The sequence below is a fragment of the Sarcophilus harrisii genome, chromosome 2 (genome assembly GCF_902635505.1).
Source record: "Sarcophilus harrisii chromosome 2, mSarHar1.11, whole genome shotgun sequence".
Taxonomy (NCBI): Eukaryota; Metazoa; Chordata; class Mammalia; order Dasyuromorphia; family Dasyuridae; genus Sarcophilus; species Sarcophilus harrisii.
The window spans coordinates 336,106,120-336,130,910 of NC_045427.1; the positions used below are offsets into that span (position 1 = coordinate 336,106,120).

Consider the following 24,791-nt stretch of genomic DNA (forward strand, 5'->3'; position numbering starts at 1 on the left):
CTAATTTTTGTTCTAAGTTACCTGTAAGATCTCCTGGCCATTCTCAATGCCCTCTTCATTCCAGGTGTCAAGTATTTGCTCCACAGAACCATACCCCATTCCATCATCAAGGCAGGAGAATAATTGGAAGGTAACTGAACTTGAAATTGTAGAAGTCATGGTGCGTCTCCCACTTTCATCAAAAGACTAGAAAAGGGCGAGAAATTCTGTAGGCTAAGCTTGGTCCTCTACATTTCACCACTACAGTAGGTAGAGGTTGGTTAAAAGACTGGGATTTATTTATCCTATTTATGTGACAAAAGTCATGTTGTTCTAGAAAATAGTTAAGATAAGAAAGAAGTCCTTTTGCCCTTTTGATCTACTCCTTAGAATACTAAGACCATGAAATTCACTAAAAAAAAAAAACCCTGCCTAATAGGTTTTTTAAACTGAGTAAAGAAGTATGTCCTAAATATAATAATATTTAATAAGATAAGGATGTTGCACATAAAAATTCAATTTTTTAACTCCCAAAAGAATTTCTGGCAATAAATAGTCATCCTTTAGGAATGTGAGACCAGTTACTGCAGATACCTTCATGGAAACTTATTTCATATATTTAAAATTTCATATATTTAAAGGGTCAAAAAGAGAAGGTAATTTGAAATATCTTTATATCAAATTATGTGAAGCTGGAAAAATGGCTACCAACAACAACTAGTAGTAGAACTTGCCCACAGCAAAAGTATTCCCACAATTCAGGTCAAAGAGTATGAAAATTTTACTGTTGCTTCCCTTTAAATTAGATTGTAGGGGCAAGATGGAAGGGAGGCTCTTACTCCCGATCCTATAAATCAGTGGCAAATAGTCAAACAATTTTCTAACATCACCTCACGAGAAATAATCTTCTATGTGATCCTTACCTGCATGGAAAGATGCCTTTTCAACTGTCTGTAAGGAGTTGATGCTGATGTTGTAAGAGATTTTCCATTTTTAAATAAACCATGGAAAAAATCTTTTATGCTCATTGTACCATCAGGCTTAAGATCATGGAAGATATTTTCAAACATCTGAAAAGAAGTTAAGCAGGAATAACAAATCTTAAAATACTTCTTTGCTCACATAAGGTCTTTTAAATAAATAAATATTAATCAAATATCTTACAAATTAACATAAATGATCAAGATTTATATATAGGAATATATATTTCTATCTAGGAAGAGCTAGAAAAGTCAATTCCATTTAAAATAAATGAAGACAATGTAAAAACCATTTGCAGCTTTCTTGCAAATAAAGACAGATCTAAATTATTAATTGCTCATAGAGAGGCTGAGTCAACATATTAAAAATCTCAGTTATACCCAAATTAATTTACTTATCCAAAGAATTATTTTATAGATCTAGAAAAGGTAACAAAAATTCATCTGAATGAAGAAAACATCAAAAATATCAAAGGAATCAATGAAAAATAAAAGTGAAAAAAGCAGTTTAGCAGTACCAAATTTTCAATTATATTACAAAGCGCTAATATCAAAATAATCTGGCATCAGCTAAAAAATAATGCTGGATCAGTGAAATAGATTAGATACCCAATGCATAATAATAAATGGCCAAACTGATAAAATCTTTGATAAGCCAAAAGATCCAACCATTTGGGGCAAGAGCTTACTATATGACAAAAATTACTAGGAAAACTGCAGGGCAGTTTGGCAGAATATAGGCCAAATAATTAGGAATACATGGAAATGTTACATGTCAGATTTGTGGATAAGGGAAGAATTTATGGTCAAAAAAGATTTAGAAAGTTTCAAAGGAAATAATATTTCTAAATTATGATTACATAAAATTTAAAAAATTTTCCACAAAAAAAATCATAGTCAAGATTAGCCTATGAACAGGCAAGTTTCTGAAGAAATCAAAGCAACCTATGTTCCTATGCAAAAAAAAGTGTTCTAAATCACTAAATGCAAATTAAAATTACTACTTCACATCTTTGAGATTAGCTAATATAACAGGAAAGGAAAATGCTTGAGAGGATGTGGAAAAATAGGGACACTAAATTGGACACTAATTGTGAACTGGCCCAACCATTGTTTAGAATAATTTGGTGTGATGACCGCATATTTTCAAATCAGCTGGAGTCAGGAATTCAGGTTAAGGGAAAATCTTCAATCTTTATGCTCAGTAGAAGTGGAGAAGGATCGGAGGTAAAAGGGAATCGGAGGTAAAGGGAGATTAGCAATGTCAGCAGCTGCCTCAAGAAGCCAGCCAGACCAGAAGCCACAAGACCAGAAGCCAGCTACCTAAAGCAGAACCCAGCCAGCAGTCTCTCTCCGCCTCTCCTACTGCCCTTTTGCCTCCACCCACCAAAATCGTTATTTCCTATACAACACATCAGGACTTACACAGAAAGTGGGCAGGGGCCATTCTTTCTCCAAGCATATATGTTAACAGAGTATGGTCCAATTACTATTTAGCCTCACGTGTTTGGGACCTCAGTGCATCAACTCAAGCCTCAGCCCATTACAATTTGGAACTATGCCCAAAGGGCAATAAAATTGGACATAACCTGTGGCCCAGAAATACCATACTGATTTTGTATCCTATAGATTTAAAAAAAGGAAAATGACCTTATATGTACAAATGTCTTTATACCAGTTCTTTTTGTGGTAACAGAGAATGGGAGATTGAGGTGATATCCATCACTTGGAGAATGATTTAACAAGTTATGGTATATGATTGTGATTAAAAAAACTATTGTATTATGAGAAATGAGAGGAACAGTTTCAGAGAAAACCTATGAATGCAAATTTAAGTAAGCATAACTAGAAGAAACAACATTATTGTTACAATGATCAACTGTGAAAGATTTACATGCAATGATGTAAGACAATTTCAAATCAACTATTTTTGTAAACTGAATTTTGTAAATTTGTAAAATTGTAATCTTGTAAAAAAAATTTTTGTAGATATACCCCTGTGTACACATCTTACAACAACTTCCAAATATTTAATATATTCTCTAATTATATTAAATGGAATTTCCTTTTCTATCACTTTCCGAAGAGTTTTATTGATAATAATCAGAAATGCTGATTTGTGCATTTTTAAAATACTGCTACTTGCTGTAATTTGAAGTAATTTTTCATTAATTTTTATCTATTATGGTTTTCTAAGTAAACCATTATATATCTGCACAAAGTGATGATTTTTCTTTTTTGTCTCTTCCTTTAATCTCTAGAAACAGATGAAATAATAGAAATGACAGTGGATATCTTTATTTCTTCTTTTCTCTAGGTTAAATACATCCAAATTAAATACATCCAATTCTTTCAACTAGTTTTCATAAGCCAGTTAAAAGTTCTTAAATCTTCCTTTGGCTGCCCTGATTCTGGAGACTTTTTAATTTTGTAAATGCTATTTTTATGGTATTCCAAATAGAACACAAAAGTCTGATATGGACTAATCACGAGGAGTTTAGGACACACTATTTCATTTTCCTAGCCTTCTACATCATTTAATACATCCGCATATCACAGTAGTTTTATTATCTGTCACATTTTGGCTTGAAATCCATTTATCCCCATTTAATTACAGCTTTTAAATTTAGTCCAGCACTCTTGTCTGTCAAGATCTTTTTGGTTTCTGACTCAGTTATACAATATGTTGTATATCTGTTCTATCTGTCTTGGCTTTATAGTCTCTGTAATTTTGATAAACATATCATCTATAACTTTAGCAGTGCTAAAGTTAACCAAGATGAGGCCAACCAAAAATCACTGGTGGTTCTCCACTGGAGACTTCCTGTCAAGTTAACATTAAACATTACAACCTATTTTAGAATGCATAGTATAGAATGTAGTACATGCTCTAGAATCTTACTTGTACCTGCAGGTTGGGTCCTCCAAGAGTAATTGTTCTGTTTCCCCTTGGGATTTTAGTTTTGAAAGTGTCTCATGAACCCCACAAAATGTGCTTTCCAAAAAATCACCAACTGATATTCCTTACTCAGACAGTCATATTTTACTAAGGAAGACTGGGTATTACAAAATGTAGCTCCAATGTCTGTAACATACACTCTCCTAGCAGTATAGGAGAAAACTGGCTCAAGTTTAAGAAAATATATAATTCACAATTCCTGGTTGTTGGAAATCCTTTTCCCCTCATTGTAGCATTCTTGTGAATTTTCCTTCAGACATAAATTTTCATTCTGAATATTTATACCTCAGAAATTGGCAATAAATATTCAAGTGGGCTATAATCAAATATTCAAGCTAGATGGCTCAGTGGATAAAGTGCCGGGCCTGGAATCAGGAAGACTTTCTGAATTCAAATCTACAGGTTTAGGTCCAATGGTCTTGTGATGAAGAAAGCCATCTGCAGGCTTTGGATTTGGAGCTAGAAGGGAATTCAGAAGCCATTTAATTCAATCCTTTCACTTTACAGAGGCCCACAGAGAGTAAGTGATTTCCGCATGTATTAATTGGCAGATTTTAGATTTAAATTGAATCCAATTGCTCTGATTTCATATTACTCCAGTGATCATTTTATGGTGCTAACCTTTCCAATCCAAAGTCAATTCTCCTTGTTAGAGAAAAAGGAAGGAAAAGTATTTTTCCCTCTCCCCCTACTATCTTCCCAAAGCACTTAGTACAGATTTCTGAATATTTTCTGTACACTCATGACTAAGTCATTGAGTTTTACTTTGCTGATCTGTAAAATGAAGAAAGCATTGTAAGTCAATGTCTTATGAAAACATTAACTGCCAAACTGAAAAAGAAAAAAAAAGAAATCAAAATTTAACCATAATTACCTCCTTGTCAACATTTCTCAAGCCATACTGTTCACAGATGGAGATCAGCTTCTTTTTGGTCAAGTGGCCATCTTGAGTTAGTGCCAGATCTTCACAAATTTCATGTAGTTTGTCATCAATCCAGTCTTGAGAAAGAGAAGATCCCTTCTGTGAGGCATTTAAGTCATCAGGGTTCCAAAATTTTAACTGGCCTGAAATAAAATGATTAATTGTTTTCTGTTGTTGAATTTATACAAGGAAAAATTCTTACAACCTTAAATATACTAATTTTCTCCTTGTCAGATTTAGCCAAGTTTAAAAATAGCCCTGCAATCTGAATATTCAGCAGTTAGAAGCCTTGTGTTATACTTTCAGCAGAATAATTAGAAATCTGGCTTTGATGTAATCAGAAGAGTAGATCAAAAATTAAGATAACTTAATTTTTATTAATCCTTTCTCACTATTTGTCTATTAAGTTATCCTTCCAATAATTACCATTAACATTCTAAACAGTTTCAAAAAGATCAATGTTGTAACCTCCATAAGCCTATCATATATATAGGAATTAAATCATGCTAAACTCCCAATTAAGGATTAAAGTACATTAATCCTCTGTTACAGTGTCATGCTGTCTACTTACTAGTTCTGCTGCATGTTTCATACATCCATAAATTCATGATTTAGTATGAAGTCATCCTTGACATAGTTAATCCATGTCCCTGAAAACTGTGACATTCAAAAACTTTGAGAGACATAGTTTCTGGATAATTTAATTATTTTATTAATGATGCCAGCATGTTCATTAATAAAAGGTCATTTGGCTTTCTCTCTTAGACCAAAAACCCCTTTTGGTGGTGGGTTGACAATTTACGTGCTCTTAGAAGAGTAGGTGTTTCTGAGGAAAACAATCCTGATTGGTTAACAATCAATGATAAAATTAATATTACATTAAGAGGTTGAGCTATATTATAGTGAGGGTTTTAGGTAATGTGACTTAGATTACCCAAATTTTGGTTAAAGACATTAATTCCATATCATCTGTACAACAAAAGGAAGGATCCACATTTTCCCAGACCTGCTGAGCAAATAATGAGTAGAAATGCACTCATTAGCCCAAATTTTTAAAAATTTAAATGTTTTTTAAATTTCTCTTACTGTCTGATGAGATCTTGGCCTGGGTAAATCTTTGCACAAGATTTTCCATATTGGTTGATTTATGGATAAAGTAGGTCTCATTACAATAATTAGTTAATAAATAAAACAGAATAATAATCATTTTTCTCAAAATGAACCCTGGAGTATCAAAAGTAGTACAGTTAACTTATTCATTAACATTTACTATCGGTAATGAAGATCACTGCTTGCTCTTTCTGGTTTGAAGACTATTTAAATTTACTGTTAACCAAGGCTAACTTATAATATGCTACTGAATTACCCTGTTACTAGTTGGCAACTGATGCTTAACTTATTCTAAGCTTTAACCTTAAATCACAAGGAGTTACATCTCAAAACATAAACTTTTACAGAATACTATTTTTGTGTTGTTAAAATGATAGTTATATAATGAGAAACATTAAGTTTTTGAAAATGATAACTGCATTTTTTATAATTAGTTAGAAATGGACACATTGGGGCTCAGCGCACAATGCTTGAGAAAAACTATACGTAACCCACAATTGGACTACAAATCAGAAAAGTTTTGTCACATACCATCTTTGGAAAGTCATTTTTGTGAATCTTAATCTTGTGAATTGCTTCTGTAAAGTGGGTAAAAGTTATTTTAGATCTTATCCAACTCTAAGAATCTATTGATTTCATTAATGAAAATTTTGATATATATATATCTTTCACACTATCATGCCACCTTTTCTCCCTGTCTCCCTTCCTCAAGAGCTATAAGAGTTGAAAAGGACTTTAATGAACATCTAGTCCAACCTGTACATAACTAAGAACTCCTTCTACAATGTTACCAAATCAAGAGTCATTCAGCCTTGGCTTCAAGACTACTCTGCAAGTAGTCTGCAAATATTCCATATTTGTTTAATTCTTAATTGTTAATTTTGCCCATACATTAAGGCAAATTCTGTTTCATAGTAAATTAAAATTAGTAAACTGCAAGCACAGAGGACAGCCAGTGCTTTGTGATTAATTTGGCAGCCATGTGAAGTATGACTAGAAAGAGAAGAAAATAAGAGATTCTTCCCATAATTTAAGCAAGAAATAATAATAGAGTGGTAAGTATATAAATGGAAAAGGGGGAAAGGAACAATACCCATTAAGCAATTACTATGTACTAGGCATAGTGCTAAACAAAATATTTTATCTGATAAAGTTATGCAAGCAGAAATAGTAAGATCTAAAAACTTATTAGATATATGGGATGAAGGATTATGTCACCATAATCATAATAAGGATTATGTCTAGGATGACACAAAGATTGTGAATCTGAGTAATTAGAAGATTGTTAGTGTCTGTGAGAAATTATTATTTCTCTCTTATATTTAATAAGTAATTGTTACATTATTAGGGCCAAACTTTTTTCCTCCTTTATTTCCTCATCCAGAAATTAATCAGTATGGAAAATCTGAAAGATTTTCCCAAGCCAAGATCAAATCAGACAGTACAAGAAATTTGGCACAACAGGATTCTGCTCTTTTCCAGACAGATCTGGAGAAATGTTCATTCTCTGTCCCTGTCTCTCTCTTGCTCTGTGTGTGTGTGTGTGTGTGTGTATGTGTGTGTGTCTGTCTTTCTCTCTCCCTCTCTCTTTCTTAAGTGGAAACTGATATCTCAATTAACCAAAACGAGGATGACAGAAATTGAAGCATTGATAAAAATTATTCCCTGGAGCAGGCAGGGAGAAGGCTCCAACAGAGATAAGCTAAGTTCCATGATCCCACCACTGGGGAGGTCATCCAATCAGTATGTCAAACCTCTGAGAGACTACCCTCTGTAAGCCTCACCTTATCATGTCCTGTCAGCAATCCCAGTCATGTTCCTAAGCTTAAATTTTCCCTATCAATTTACTTAGGGTCCATATCACACTGACTGCCCTCTTTTGAGTCAACAACATTCCATATCATGGTGTCTTTCCCCTTACCTCTTCCCCATGCTATCCACTATCCCTCCAAGTTTTATGGTACCTCGCCTCTCCTGACCCTACTTTTCCTTATACCTAACCAACTTTTTCAGGATTTTGCCTGCCAGCTAGGGGCATGCCCCAACCTAATGAGGGGTTCCCTTTCTCCTAGGTAATTATAAGTTCCATTCTGTCACTATTTCATATTTCATATTTATCATTCCTAGTGTCTATTGTATCTCTTCATTTTGTCTGTAACCTCTCCTACACAGACTTTTGCCAAAGAGAATGGCCACTGTGAATTCTTTATATGATCAAACCCCTTACATCAATCACGTCAAGTGCCCCAAGACCTTTATTTTAATCTAGCCCACCTCCCATCACATTTATCAACTAGATTTAATTTCTGTTTGATAGATCACCTCTTGTCCAAAGGCATGTGGGGTCTTTTTGGCTGCCAGGGGACAATGAGCCTAGTTTGTTAACAGATTTGGTTTCCCCAAACTTTTCACTGTCACATCTCCTTTCAAGAAACCAGAGAGTTGAGCAGAGGGATGGATTTGGCATACATGTAAACATTTCAATTTTTTTCTATAGAGCATAACTATCATAATGTCAATTATTCTTCCTCTGAATATGAATCCTAAATCTACAGCTAAAGGTATGACCTTTTATGAGGTCTAGGCCTCAATTTCTAATTGTCTAGGGGAGAAGTTCATATGGATATCCTACTTATAACTCACTTATGTTAAAAAATTATTAATAAAATTTCACAATGTAATTGAGAAAATATTTAATTGGAAACCAGGAGTACTGATAATTAGGTATACTTTGTATTCAATTATTTAAAAATATTATTTTAATAATATTTCATATGAAACAATATTTCATATGAAATTATTTTAAAACTATGTTAAAACTTATTTAGTATCAACAATCCTACTTGCTTTCAGAGCAAGATAGTCATATGACTAACAGATCTGATTGACAATTTGTAAAAAGCATAAAATATAAAGGGGAGTAAGCATATTCAACCTCCTTCATGTGGTAAGAATGTATCTTTTTGGACTTTCTGTTCAAAAAGCACATAAGCACAGAATTTTGTACAGTTTGGGCTTTGGTTATTCTTACAAATTCATTTGCATAAAGTTGTGGTCAAAATAAATAACTGCTCTTACCTTCTGCCTCATATTCTTCATTATGCTGAGCCTTGTAATACTAAGAAAAATTTAAAAAGAATGACTATCATTGAGTCATGGAATATGAGTTTCTAAAGAAATCAAAATTAACATCACACAGCAAACAATGAAAAGATGCATGGTAGGTATGAACATGATGCAATTTATAACCAATAAGAAATTTGGAAGAACAGTAGTATAAAAATGTCATCAAGGAATTTTATAAGAAAAAATGAGCTGAAATATGGTGAGAGATGACAGGTAGGTAGTCATCATGCCATTCCAATGGTATCCTCAATATGTCATAAAATTAGACAGCCTCTCATTTAGAACACATTCAACAAACCTACTTTTTATGTATACAATTTTTAAAATTATATGTCAACAGATCTTGAATAAAAACCTTCTATATATCTGGTATAAGTCCTTTAAACCTGAAGAAACTACACACATATTTGGCTTCCTTTTTTATCCAAACTGGAACTGAAACAATCATGAATATAAAATCACAACCTTTGTGACTATTTTAGCTCCTAACTTCATTAATATTTTATAATAGATAATTCTGATTTGATGAACTTGTAAATCTTTTAAATGAACAAGTAATGCAACTAAGATAAAAAAGTAGCTAACTAGGAAAACAAATATATCTGATAAAAGTCAATCCATGATATGTAGACAATTTAAATAAGTATATAAGACCAAAAGCCATTCTCTAATAGTCAACAGATATGAATAAACATTTCTCAAAGAATTACAAATTATTAAATATGTGAAAAAAATGATCCAGATCACTAAAAGAGAATATATATATATGTATATATATATATGTTAAAACCCTGAGATTTCACCTGACGCTAAGAAAATTGGCAATGATAACAAAAAATGACAATGATTAGTGTTGAAGTGGTTGTAGAAAGAACAACAGAAGAGCTATTATTGGTGGAGCTATCAAGTTATTATCAAGTTAATTATCTTGAAAAATAAATTTTGAATTATGAAAATAAAGTGATTAAAATGCCAATTCTTTTTGACCAGAGACAACACAACTAGGCAATAAATTTCAAAAGGAAGTCAATGACAGAAAGGCCTTCATATATCAAAATATTTGTAATAGAATTTTTTGGGTTAACAAAGACCTAGAGAAAGAGTAATTGTCCATCAAATGAGAAATGATTAAACATCTTGAGGTACATGAATGAATGTTACTATGTTCCCTAAAAATCAATTAATATGATGAATGTAGAGACACCTAGGAAGCATAAGAACTGATGCAAAATAAACAGATCCAAGAATATGATGTTGTTTAAAGTGCTGCAGTCAATATGCCTGCACATTTGGGATTGGCCAATGGACTGGAAAACATCAATTTAAATCATAGTCCTACACTGGTACATTGTTGGTGGGGTTGTGAATGGATCTAACCATTATGGAGAGCAATTTTGGAATTATGCTCAAAAAATTGTCAAACTGTGCATACCCTTTGATCCAGCAGTGTTACTACTGGGCTTATATCCCAAAGAGATATTAAATAAGGAAAAGGGACCTGTATGTGCAAAAATGTTTGTAGCAGCCTTTTTTGTAGTGGCTAGAAACTAGAAATTGGACAATGGCTTAGTAAATTGTGGCATATGAATGTTATGGAATATTATTCTTCTATAAGAAATGACCAGAAGAATGAATACAAAGAGGTTTGGAGAGACTTACATGAACTGATGCTAAGTGAAATGAGCAGAACCAGGAGATCATTATACACTTCAATAACAATATTACATGAGGATCAGTTCTGATGGAAGTGGCTCTCTTCAACAATGAGAGGATCCAAATCAGTTCCAATTGATCAGTAATGAACAGAACCCATCTATACCCAGTGAAAGAACACTGGGAAATGAATATGGACCACAACATAGCATTACAAATAACAAAGCATAACTTTCTGTTATTGTTTGCTTGCATTTTTGTTTTTCTTCCCAGGTTATTTTTACCTTCTTTCTAACTCTGATTTTTTCTTGTGTAGCAAGACAACCATATAAATATGTATACATATATTGTATTTAACATATATTTTAACATGTTTAACATGTATGGGACTACCTACCATCTAGGGGATAGGGTGGAGGGAAAGAGGGGAAGAGTTGGAACAGAAGTTTTTGCAAGGGTGAATGTTGAAAAATTACCCATGCATATGTTTTATCAATAAAAAGAAAAATAAATAAATGAATGAAGGAATGAGTCACAGTCTTAAAGAACAATCTTTGAATAGAAAATGTCATCTGCATCCAGAAAAAACTATGGAGACTGAATGTATATCAATACATACAGTGTTCACTTTTTTCTGTTGGATTTTTTTTGGGTTTTTTTCTGTCATGATTTTTTCCTTTTGTTCCAATTTTTCTTTTCCAAAATGATTCATAAAGAAATTTGTACTTTTTAAAGTTAATAACATGTATAACCAGAAAAATAGAATCTAAAAAAGAATATCAAGAAATGCTCAGATTACTAAGCATTAATACTGTAATTAATACATTAATTACTAAGCATTAATAGCACCACTCATTTCACAAACTAGCAAGATTATGCTTAAGATTCTGCAAATTAGGTTTCAGCATATCTGAATTAACAGGAAAGCAGACTGGTTTTTGAAGAGGCAGAGGAACTAAAGACCAAACTGCCAGTAATTTCTGGATTATGGAGAAAGCAATAAATCTCCTTCTGCTTCATTGACTAAAATTAAGTTTTTGACTGTATAAATCACAATAAAATGTGGCAAGTGTCCTCAAAGAGATAAAAGTACCCGAACATTTTACTTGTCTCTGAGGAATCTGTATGTAAGTCAAGAAGCAACTATTAGAATTAAACAAGGAACAACTGGTTAAGAATGGGAAAGGAATATAATAAGGTTATATATTATTACCTTATTTATTTAATTATAGACAGAATACAAAATGCCAAGCTGGTTGAACAAAAGCCAGAATTAACAATGCTGCACATCTCAGATGTGCAGATGATACTACTTTGACGGCAAAAAGTGAAGGGGAAGTTTCTTGATGAGGGTAAAAGAGGATTTGACATAAAAAAAATTAAGATCTTCACAACTGGTCTCATTACTTCCTTTTCTTAGGGAGAAGACATGGAAGCAGTGTCAGGTTTTATATTCTTTTATATTCTACTATATTCTTATATTTTATATTCACTGCAGATGGTGACTGCAGTCATGAAATCGGAAGGAAAGCTACAGCAAATCTGAACAGCATACTAAAAAAGAACCATCAACTTGCTGATAAAGGTCCACATAGTTTAACTATATACGGCTGTGAGAAATGAACTATAAAGAAAACTGAGCATTACAGAATTCACACTTTCAATTGTGGTACTAGAGAAGTCCCTTGGACAGCAAAGAGACTGAATCAGCTAATACTGAATTAAATCAGGCTATTTATTGGAAGGTCAAATACTGAAGCTAAAGCTTAAATACTCTGGATACATGTATAATAAGATGGGGAGTCTTTGGGAAAAACCCTGATATTCAGAAATTGAAGGAAAAGGAAAAGGATATAGCAGAGGATGAGATCATGGAAAATGTGGACAGATTTTGATAGTGAAGGATAGAAAGGTAAAGTATCACAAAGAATCAGACACAAATGAACTACTAAACAATTCAACTACTACAACAAAGAACAATATAAATGTGAAGAACAAAACAAGACAATCAAAAACTGAAGGACAAATGTGTTCCACTCCCTAAATATAAAAAAGTTCCTTTGCAGATATGGATGTGGCATATTACATAAAACATTTCTTTTTCTTTTTCTTTTCTTATATCTGGAGGTAGAGGGAAGACTATTGAGAGCAAGAACATTTTTTGTTTGTTTTTTCTTTTCCTTGTACCACCAGTTCATATCACAGTTCCTGCCACATTATAGGTACTTACTGACTAACTAATTATAGAGGAAAAACCCTCTCCTTTAGTAGAATATAAAGTACTTGAAGGTAGGAACTGTTTTTGCCTCTCTTTATATCTCTAGAAATTAGTTGTCTCTGGCAGTCTGCTTTATAAATGACAGTCACTTGACAACGGAGCATAGTCTGATGCATGGACTATACATGCTATGACTTTCTAAAAGTGATTGAATCTAGCAGAATCAAGGATATCCAAAACAATGGAGTGGGAGTAAAGTATAAAGATGCAGATTTCTTATGACCTTTCTTTACCTATAGTAGCAGCAAGTTTGAATACTTGGTCTTTTTTTCTCTAAAAAAAACCACATCCATGATCTAAAAACCCATTTTATGGAACTGAAATCATCATAAAATTTGTTAAAATGACCAATTACAGGATTAAAATGTATACATGCACTTTGAAATCTGAGGAAATTTTTCTCATTCTATTTGGCATATTTGGCATTGGGGAATTTTGCACTAACAGTATCTGATTTTTCATTCTTAGACTATTTTATTCTTGGCTCAAGTATAGATAATATTATCTATCACACATACACAATGTCTATTTGTGAAGATTATGCCTCCATAATCTTCAGTAAAAATCTGTTTTAAGAAATGGAAGACAAGCACAACAGAATTCTTAGGGATCAAACATTTCTCATTTAATAACATTTTTGGGGTGAAAGATAAAGATCCAATTCATTCACAGCTTAAATTATATTTTCATCTTTTTCTGCCGATAGTTCAAGTAGGGAGGTAATAGGGAGAGGAAAAGAAAGACAGCTTAGAAGGTTCACTGATGGTTAATTAATTACTTTGATTACTGAGAAATTATGTTTAATCTGTTTAATCCATGCACAAAAATAAAATTAAATGAAGTTGGCTTATTTACTACAGGGAAACAGGAGGTACAAATGAAGAGGGAGAAAATTCCAGGCATTGAAATAGAGCATAGATATTAAAAATGCAGTCAGGAAGAATGTCTTAGTAAGGAACAAGTAGGCTTGTGTCATTGAATCACTGAGTAAACAGTTCCTCAGAAGAATGGAAAGGTGGGAAAACACCAATTTATAAAGAGCTTTAAAAAACTAAACAAAAAATGTTTATTTGGTCCTAAAAGTAATAAGAAACCACTAGAATTTAATAGGGAAGAGGGGTTTGACATGGTAAAACTTGTTTTAGATAATCACCTTGGTAACTGAGTAAGCATGGACTAGAATTGGAAGACAAAGAGACAGAAGCTTATTGAAAAAGTCCAAGTGTGAGATAAAGGCTTTCAGAGTGCTGGCTGTAACTAAGGAAAAAGAGGATATATACAAGATGGAAAGATGAAATCAATAGGATTTGGCAACTTTCCACTCTCTTTTTCTGTATCCAAAGTTGAGAAAGATACCTAGAAAGCACCACTCAGCTGCCATAAAGATTTTCCTAAAGTACTGGACTGATCATGTCACTCCCATATTCAATAAACCTAGTGTATTGTTATCGACTCTAGAATGAATTTTTCATATTCATATCATGCTTTTCAATTTATATTTTGTAAAAGTTTTATGCAAATTATTAGTATGGAAGTATATGGTGTTTATTTATTAAGTCATTAATTGCTCAAAACTTCAGGATGGGGATATCCTCAATTTAATTTATAAATACCTAAATATGCATATTTGGGAAGTTCCCTCATAAGTTCCTTCAGGCAAAGAAAAAGTCTTAATTTTTAAAAGATTTGATCTGTTGCTCTTATTTTCATAAAAAATAAAAAGGGTTCAGGATTTTATTATAATGAAATAGTCACGCGCGCGCGCACACATACACACACACATACACACACACACACACACACACACACACACACACAAAGACAATTTCTAATTTAGTTCAGGTACTGTCAGTCACTAACCTCCTCACATCTCTCATCCCTCTGACCCTCCAGTTCACCCTTCCTAGCTGCAGCTAAAGGTGGCAAATCTTTCCTTATTATTATGCTAAGTATAGTCAAGAACAGTTTCTATGTGAGCAGAAAGAGGTAAAGCATCCAATTGTCAAGTAGACTGAAAAGGTATACCATAGAAGCCAGCCATAGTTTTCAGAGAGCCTGCTATTTTCTCCAGATCATACATCTCTCTGCCACATTAAACAGCTGTTTAACCAGCTGGGATAATAATCAGCTGGATATGGGTGGATCATGCCCAGGAGGAGACCTCCATAAAGAAAAAGATTTTTGAGATTGGAATACACTATTTGAATAGGTCTACACAGTGAGACAGAAGAGCAGATGTCCAAAGCATTAATAATTCTGAGAATCTAGCTTGGAATCTATGTTAACATCTGCAGCCTGTGACATGCACTTTCCACAGTCTCATTCTATACAAATTTAGCAACCTATCTTGCCCTACCATCTGCTTCAGCTTGCCAGACTTTTGTGTTCATTCAGGATATGTTGCTAATTAAAATCAGTATAAGGGCACAGATTAAGGCTATTTTCCTTGTTGAGCTAACACTTAACATTACTGCTTCCCATCATAATTTTTTAAGGAAATGATAGTACAAAGAAGGCATTTCTATCGTGTGGAATGACATGAGTACAAAGAAGACATTTCTAAGGACAAAATCTTTTAAACTTAGAAAGAAAAAAATTTACTGATGTAAGAAATCAGAAAAAGATTCCCTAAACAACTATTCTCTACTTTTTTTTTCTTCAAGTCAGTGCAGTAGTAGATAAAATATGAACCTGAATTCAAATTCTCTTTCTAACATTGAGCTCCCACCAAAAAAAAAAGTCAGCTAGGTGATCAAGACCTTTTTGGTCTCTCAGGCTCATGATTTATAAAATAGGAGGAATAATATTTACATTCTTTATTACACAAGACTGCTAAGAAAATATTATATAAACCTTAAATACTACATAAATGAAAATTATTATTTAAAATTACAATATGATTTAGTTTTCTTAAAAAGTCAAGAGAAAAAATTTTAACAAGATCAATATTTATGAACAGAATTTTATCATTTTAATTTTCATAAGAAATCCTTTGAAAAATATTTTACTTTTAAATACATATGAATCTATGTAAATAATTCATAGCACATCAAATCTGCCAAATGATCTATTACTGTTTCATTGAGAACACAATATCTTTGAAAATAAGTAAATGTTTCACAGCTCAAGAGCCTATCATCACTGGAGGCATGAGACAAGCTGCTCAGTTGCAGGTCTATCATTAATGGAATGTGGATGTTGTATTTTCATGTATAAAATAAATCATATCAGTAAATAAAAAGGTCTCATCCTTTACAATTTTATAAAAATTGAGAATGTCATGTAAGTTACTGCCATACAGCCAATATAGCTTTAAGTATTACCAATTTGGAAACAATATCATCAAAAAAAAAAAAAAAAAACCTCAAACTCAAACCAGACTCAAACCATGAAGATTCCCATGCCATCTTGACAGATGATTACTACTGGTTTGGTAGCAAAATGCAATTAGCTAAGGCTTACTCTTTATTAACTAAAATTTAGAATTTAGAATTCCACTAATGCAACTAGTGTAGTATATATTTTCTGTACATTCAAATATTCTTGGTGAGCTACAGTGACTAACAAAATGGGGAAGCGGCTAGTTGTGGCCTCTTCATCTGTCATGTGGCATGAAATGATGCAAATGCTTGCTGCTCAATGAGCCTTCTTAAAAGCTTATGCTTTAGGAGCAGCTAGATGGCACAGTGGATAGAACACCAGCACAGTAGATAGAGCACTGGCCCTGAAGTCAGAAGGAACCGAGTTCAAATCTGAACTCAGAGTTAGCTCAGATCTCAGATTTAGCTCAGATTAGCTGTGTGACCCTGGGCAAGTCCCAACTGCCTCAGCAAAAAAAAACCAAAAACCTACTGCTTTGCTGCCATTGTCTATACATTTATTTTTTTTCTTGATGCTCAACAATTTTTTGTTTGTTTTTCTGACTCAGGAAATCTGTCAAAGACGTAATTATTGAACCCCAAAACACCTAAATAGCAGAATAGGACTTAGAAGGCAGATGAACCTAGACAAAATTTACTGTTTAAGTATCTCATATTTTAAAATTTAAAATTACAAATAGCTCGGCGTTTCCTCAGCTATATACATGAATTTAGGGAATTTTTATCTGAATTATGCCAATGAAGTACCAAAGGAAGACAAGTCATATGCTATTCTCATAGTGAAACCTGATTTTCTATAATACCTCAGCAGTGCTTAGAAATGCACCATTCTAAAAATAAGAACAATCACCTGTAGATTCCCCAATCACCTCAGGAATACTCAAAGCTACCCAGGAGTTTCATGGATAAACAAATAGACAAAGATAGGAAAATGGAAAGCTGAGGGAAGGCAGCTTTGGGAAAGGTCTAGCATGGCACTGCACATTTAGTCAAGTGTCCCTAAAGCCTGGTAAAGCAATCCCACAACCCATAGCCATATGAGACAAACATGTTGAGAGAACAACATGAGATATTTCAGATAAACTGAAACTGCAGGAATCCAGCTCCAGTGAGCAACCTCCAAGTGTGCCAGGTAGAGTCTTAGAATAGCACTGGACCATGAGCCCAACTGCAGCAAAAGGTCCTAGGCAATATCTAGCTAGAGCAGTCCAGTAAACCTATGCAGGACCCTGCATGGATATAGATCCTAAGAATAGCAGCAAGAAGATAGGATCCCAGTTAAATAGGGATATTCCAGAGCCATTGGCAAAAGGGCAACAGAGAAATCTTGGATTAACTTGAAGTAGGAGAGCTATTCTGGTCTACCATGCTCAACTATGCCTAACTAAGCAAGTAATAGAGAATGATCAAAGCACAGGCTTGCCAATCTTGATATCATAACAAGTAAGATAAGCAAACCAAAGAAAACTAAGGAAATGCCTTAATGAAAGACATCCTTTAGGTAAACCACAGGGGGGATAAGAAACACATAACTGAACTCAATAGACACTTTAAAGCAACTATCAATTAATTAGCTAGGTAACTGGGAATACAAATAAGATAAAGATAGTCCTTGCCTTCAAGGAGCTTACAATCTAATAATAACAAAAACATCAGAAAAAAAAAGTCTTAGCTACTTTGAAAGACTACCTGACTACCCGGAAAGAAATTAGTCAAGTACAAATGGAAAAGCAAAGGAAAAAAAGAAAAACTAAATGATAAAATGAAACGATACTAGAAATCTTTACTCAAGAAATGAATGCTCTGAAAATCAGAATGGATCAAAGAGTAAACAATAACTCAATAAGAAAACAAAAAATATTTTAAAAAGACTGGGGAAATGGAAAAAAAGGAAAGATATTAAACATATATATATGTTTAATATGTATAAAAACAATGTAATATGTAAATGTAATATAATATGTAAAATGTAAAAATGTAATATGTAAAAAAATAGAAAAGAAATTAAGGAGAGATAATTTAAGAATTATTAATCATCTAGAAATCACTGTTTATTTACTTTTTAGGATTCCTTTGGTGTTTTTCCCCAGTTACATTCAAAACAAATTTTTTACATTGGTAATTTCTAAACACATTACTTCTGATCACAATTCAATTAAAAAATATACTTTGATAAAGGACCTTTAAGGATTTTAAAAAGGAATTAGAGATTAAATTACATAAAATAAAATGAAAATTATCTAGAGACCAAAAAAAGAACCTGAGGAAATGATGGTTCAAAGAATATTAAATTGATAATTTTTTAAAAGGAATAAAATAAAGTAGTAGCAAATAATATCTAATTCCAAAGGGAGAAAAATAACAATTTTCCAATAAAATAGAAAGGCAAGAATATTCATCATCACCACTACTATAGCAATAAGACATAATAAGGCAATAAGAAATTTGAGAAAATTTAAGGATAGCCAAAAAGAATATGAACAAGTAATTTTCACAAAAGAACAAATGAAAGCTACAATCATATGGAACATGTTTTAAATCACTAATAAAATAAACATATGTTGAAACAACACTGAGGTGCCACCATACATCTATTAAATTAGGGTAATAAATGAGAAAAATCACAATTGTTTTTGGAAGGTGTCAGGGAAGAGAGACTAATGCATTGTCTAAAGGAGCTCTGAATTGGTCAAACCATTCTGAAAAGCCATTTCAAACAACCCAAAGCTCAATTAAAACCAAATATACCCAGTCAGTTTAAAAAAACACACACACACACAGAAAAAGTACCTATATGTACAAAAATATTTCAAGTAGCACTTTTTGTTATAGTACAGAACTAGAACTAGAAGTGTCAACTGAATAAATTATGATATAAAAAGATAATGAAGCATTGTCAATAATTATTATTATTAAATAATTACTAAATTATGACTGATAGTTTTAAAGAAACTTCATGTGAGTTAATTAGACAGATTAAAGGATTCCCTAGCAGCAGTGAGGGCTGAATTGAGATTATATAACATAAATTTGTAGCAAACACAATCCAAATGATGATATAATAATAAGGTCAGAGATCCCAAAGAAGAGAATAATATAGAGTTGAACTGGTTTACCAAGGAGTTAAGATAATTAAAAGAGGAGTGCTGCTATTGCAGGGGTGAAAGATCTGAGGGATCCAAATCCAGGATTTGATATTGGAAGGCAGAGAAAAAGGAGCTATGCCAATTGTAACAGAATTTCAGAGTTCATTAATGTAGATGTAGTGTATTTGCAATATTGCAACTTGAGTGACAACAGTATTCAGTGTATGATATTGTATGTGGCCATTTGAAATTTATAACATAAGAACTAGGAAGTTAAAGATTTGAGAGTATTAAGATGTACACAGAAGTACTTTAATATAAAATATAATATAATAAAATATAAAATCAGGAGTTTTGGAGGTTTGTTCTAGAGATCTGTTTTACAGAGTTATGGGATATATTTGGAATTAAATAATATGATACCATTAAAAAATGATTAAAAGAATGGTTTGATAAAATGAAAAATGTTGAAAAGGAACCTGGAAATACTGGAACAGTGAAGTAAGAAGAACCAGGAAAAATGACTCAATAACAACAGTTCTTAAAGTTATAAATTAGAGTCATTTTTCATTCATATCCAATTCTTCATGAGCTCATTTGGGATTTTCTTGACAGGAATACTGGATTGGTTTAGATCTGGTGCAGCTCTTAGGAAGGATGGTGCATTAACCCCACCTGACCTTGTATGTAATGTTGTTAGAAATGATATATTTCTTCCTTTAGGCTATCCTGTCCCAATTTATTCTGTATAACCAGGATGCTAAGCCCACAAATATATACTGGCTGTCAGGTAATAATAGCCTATTGATCAGTGATAATTTTGAAACTAATGAGCAACAATAATAAGGTGCTTAAAGGGATGTAGACACAGAACAAAATTGGGTGCTTATTACTTAACCTAGTGAAATTTCAGGCCTAAAAACTCACTTAAGGAAGGTTTTCTCCCTCTTCTCCCCCTCAACTACTCTTCAGGCAGAGGCTATATGACCAGTTATTGAGCATGTAATTGAGCATGAGTTATTGAGCATGTAATAGTAGAGATGAGTTACCTGGTCACGGAGATATATTCCAACTTTGTAAATTTGTGCGATTCTGTACAATATTTAGCCAAAATAACGCATGCACACACACACACACACACACACACACACATACACACACACACACCTTTAGTTACACATAGGACCAATAACCTATTTTCCAAATCTTTACATCTCATTAGGAAAAGAGGAGGATTTCTGTAAATGGAGTCACTCTACTCCTATGAAATCCTGTGCTCTGTATACACTAGTAGTAGAGTAGTTTGAAAGCCTGTTAGAAGTCATAACAATAACAAAGAGGAATCTTTCAATCTTCTAGCAAAAAAATCTATTATTTCCCCTACATCTGAAGAAAATGTCAATGCAATGATGTATTTTCCTGTTCTGCAGGACACTAAGCAGTCCCAAAGCCTTGAGTAACTCAAAAATCCCATGAGCACGAACAACAAGGAAAATATTGAAGATTTACATAAGATAACAATGATATGATATGATCAGTAGATTTGCTAACCAGAAGCAGATGCTTATACTAGAAGGAATTGTTATAAGACCATGAAAATTGCTGGAGAAGTCTTCAAAAGGAAAAAGGAGGGAACATTTTTTTTAAAAAGAAAAAGAAGAAAGGCAGATCATGAAGTAAATAATGCCACAACAAGAAGCATTCAAAAAGAATGACATGACTAAATAATGGTTTTTAATGATATGAACCTTAAAATATGCACAAACCACTATTTATCACCCACATCAAATGTCTGCCAGAAACATTTCAAACTTGCATAGTATTATTATTACTTATTATTATTATTTTCTATAACAAGACTTATTCTCAAAAGACATTTCTGTAAGTAGAATGCAATGTATGAAGTGAGATGGAAAAGGGAAAAGGTCTTTGTGTTGTGACAGGACTATTTCATTAAAAAGCTAAACTGGGTCTGGATATTAGTGACGTAGTAGAGAAACAGTACAATTATGTTTAACCTATATAAGGATTGCTTGCCATCTTGAGGATAGGTAAGGAAGACAGAGGAAAAATTTAGAACAGAAGGTTTTACAAATGTTGAAAACTATTTTTGCATATTTGAAAAAATAAATTTTTTTTAAAGAAAAATAGTGTAATTTCAAGGTATTTGGTGGCTCAGTAGATTAGAGCCTATAGTCAGGAAGACCTGTGTACAAATCCAGTCACAGCTATGTGATTCCAGGCAAGTCACTTAACCTATGATTGCCTGACATAAATGAATCCACTGGAGAAGGAAATAATAAACTACTTCAGCATTGAATTTATAGATGGTCAGACATGACTAAAACAATAACACAAAGTACAATTTTAAAAGAGTTCTCACTGCTTAATATCTATATACAAAACTAAATTTTTCTTAATATATACAAAACTATCTTAATATCTATACAACTATCTATCTAAATATCGTAATATCTATATAACTATCTATCTAAACTATCTATACAAAACTATCTTAATATCTATACAAAACTAATTTTTCTTAATAAAAAGCAATGTTTTTAAGCAATGGTTCAGATTATTAAAACAATTCTAAGCATTCATTTACATTTTTCAATTTTCATAAATACTACTTCATGTTTCTCAGAGGTTAATATTTTGCATAACTAAAACTGGTTGAAGCTGAAATAATGTACCTTCACAAAGATATAGTAATGACAAGACTATATGCAACTAACATGTGCATACTGATTTTAAAATAACTCAAAATTAGGTAAAAAATCTCAAACTGATACTGAGTCTGGGATACATTTTTTAAATGTAAATAACTTTTAAGATACTAACTACAGGTTGATAGCATGACAAAGTCTCTTCTTTTCACAGAATAATATTATCTGGGTCCCTAAATGTATGAACTAGATAAATGTATCTCATAAGTCTCATCTCTCTTTTTTTTTTTTTACCTCATTGAAGTCACTGGCAGCGACAAGTGAAGATTGAGTTTCTTTGTTCAATGATTCAAGCACTCTCACTTCAGCAAAGTCCCCCAAAGGTTCTTGAAACTCAGGTAAAGACCTTCGGCCATAACATTTTCCGTCTTTTATGTATTTGGGCTGAACTTCTGCTAAGCAGCCTGAGGCAAAGAAACAAATTGAAATACCACTGAATGACATATACTGTAACAGCATGATTCCTTATATCCAACAACAAACAGAATTGTAAAAGAAATGAATGTGTTCATAATCTCAAATTATACACAGAGACAATGAAGACTTTCAGTGCTGAATGACTTGGTTCACATTGGATATCGATTTGAATATAATGGGTTTGAAAAGGAGGAAAGATGCAGAATTCAAATAAGAAAAGAAGGGATTGGGGTATGAAGCCAAGATGGTAGAGAGGACACATGTTTCTCTCCGACTTTCTCCTACTACCCTCACACTAATTACGAAATCCAGCATCTGAATTTCAAGCTCTGAACTGACAGAATCCATGAATTTGGGCAGTGTACCAAATTACCAGCAGAAGACAATTTCAAAGATTGCCAGAAAAGGCTTATTTCAATCAGGCACAGAGAGAAGCAGGTCCAAGCACAGCCATAGAGCACAGACAATGCAGAGTCCCAGGGCAGTGGGAACTCCATACAGTGGAAAAACTATGAGGAGGAATCCACAGGAGTGTTGGCTTCTCTACCCTGGCTGCTAGCCAGTAAGATCAGAGAAGTTATAAAACACTCAACACAAACAAAAAAGGTAAATAGTGAACCCCAAAATGCCAAAAATTAGGAACCTGGCCACGCCTACCCAACATCTGGAGTGAATCTGCCCGGATTCAGCACAGCTTTCCACTTGCAGAGGAAGCTGCTGCCACTTGTAGAGGAAGCTTGAACAATTTCCCTTGCCCTAAAAAAAGATCTCAACTTAAAAAAAAATAAATAAAAAAGCAAAAAGAACTCTGACCATAGATAGTTTTTATGCTGAAAGAAAAGAGCAGATTTCAAATCCTGAGGAGACTAAAAGCAGATTGTTTCCAGATGAAGCCTCAAAAGGTAATATAAATTGGTCCCCATAACTAACACAAATGTCTCCTAGAAGAAATTTATAGTTTCCTAGATCTTAAAAGAGAGCTGGAAGAAAAATGGTGAAAGGAAATGAGAATATTACAAGAAGCCTAGGAAAAGGCAACACAGAAATTATCTGAAGAAAATTCACTACAAAATAGTGAAATGGAAAAAGCATACAACTCCTTAAAAAATAGTTTTGATAAAATGGAAAAAGAAAACAACACCTTGAAAAACAAAATCAGTTTTGAAGAAAATAATAAAAAAAGAAAAAAGAAAATAATAAGAAAAAGAAAATAATTCCTTAAAAAAACTGTATTGATGAAATGGGAAAAAAAATCCATAGAACAAGATAACTGATTTTAAAATTGGACAAATACAAAAAGAAGTACAAAAAAGTAAATGAAGAAAACAATTCACTAAAATTCAGAACTGAACAAATGGCAATGAACAACTCAATGAGATATCAAGAATCAGTCAAGCAAAATCAAAAAAAGTGAAACAGAAAAAAATTAAAATACCTACTTGGGAAAACAAATGACCCAGAAAATAGATCTAGGAAAGACAATCTAAGTATAATTTGACTTCTCAGAAACGATGACAAAAGAAGCCTAGACACTATTTTCTTTTCTTTTTCTTTTTTTGCTGCTGATACAGGATCTGTAATTTATTTATTTTTTAAAGCTTTTTATTAAAAAACATACACATGAGTGATCTTTCAACATTGACCTTTACAAAACTTTGTTCCAAATTGTTTCCAAATTTTTCCCTCTTTCCCCCCACCTCTTCCCCTAGCTGAGAGGTAGTCCAATATAGGATAAATATGTTGAAATATGTTAAATCCAACATATTTTTACATATTTATACAATTATCTTGGTGTACAAGAAGGAAGAAAAGAAACTGAGAAATAACAACAAAGAGTGAGAATGCTTTGTTGTGGTCCACACTCAGTTCCCACAGCTAGACACTATTTTATAGGAAATCAAAGAGAATGTTATAGAATCAGAAGGTAAAATAGCCATTCACCAAACACCTACTGAAAGAGATACCATGGAATATCATGGCTAAATTTCAGAACTATCACACCAAGGAAAAAATATTACAAACAGCCAGGAAAAAAAATAATTCAAATACCAAATAGCCACAATAAGGATGACTCAGAACCTAGCAGCTTTGACCTTAAAGGATCAAAGGACCTGGAATCTGATATTCCGAAAGGCAAAGAAACTTGGAATACAGCCAAAAATAAACTACCCC

The 24,791-nt window shown here is 32.8% G+C and overlaps 1 protein-coding gene across 2 annotated transcripts in view; it reads right to left on the minus strand.

Moving 5' to 3' along the window:
• LOC100914430 (ninein) overlaps nt 1-24,791 on the minus strand; it is a 103,939-nt gene that overhangs the window by 44,626 nt on the left and 34,522 nt on the right. For both annotated transcript variants that reach the window (XM_031952924.1, XM_031952925.1), the window contains exons 4-8: nt 22,437-22,606; nt 9,029-9,068; nt 4,793-4,983; nt 903-1,049; nt 22-186 (exon numbers count right to left, since the gene is read on the minus strand). In XM_031952924.1, coding sequence (XP_031808784.1) covers nt 22-186; nt 903-1,049; nt 4,793-4,983; nt 9,029-9,068; nt 22,437-22,606 — 713 coding nt within the window. The remainder of the gene's footprint in view (nt 1-21; nt 187-902; nt 1,050-4,792; nt 4,984-9,028; nt 9,069-22,436; nt 22,607-24,791) is intronic.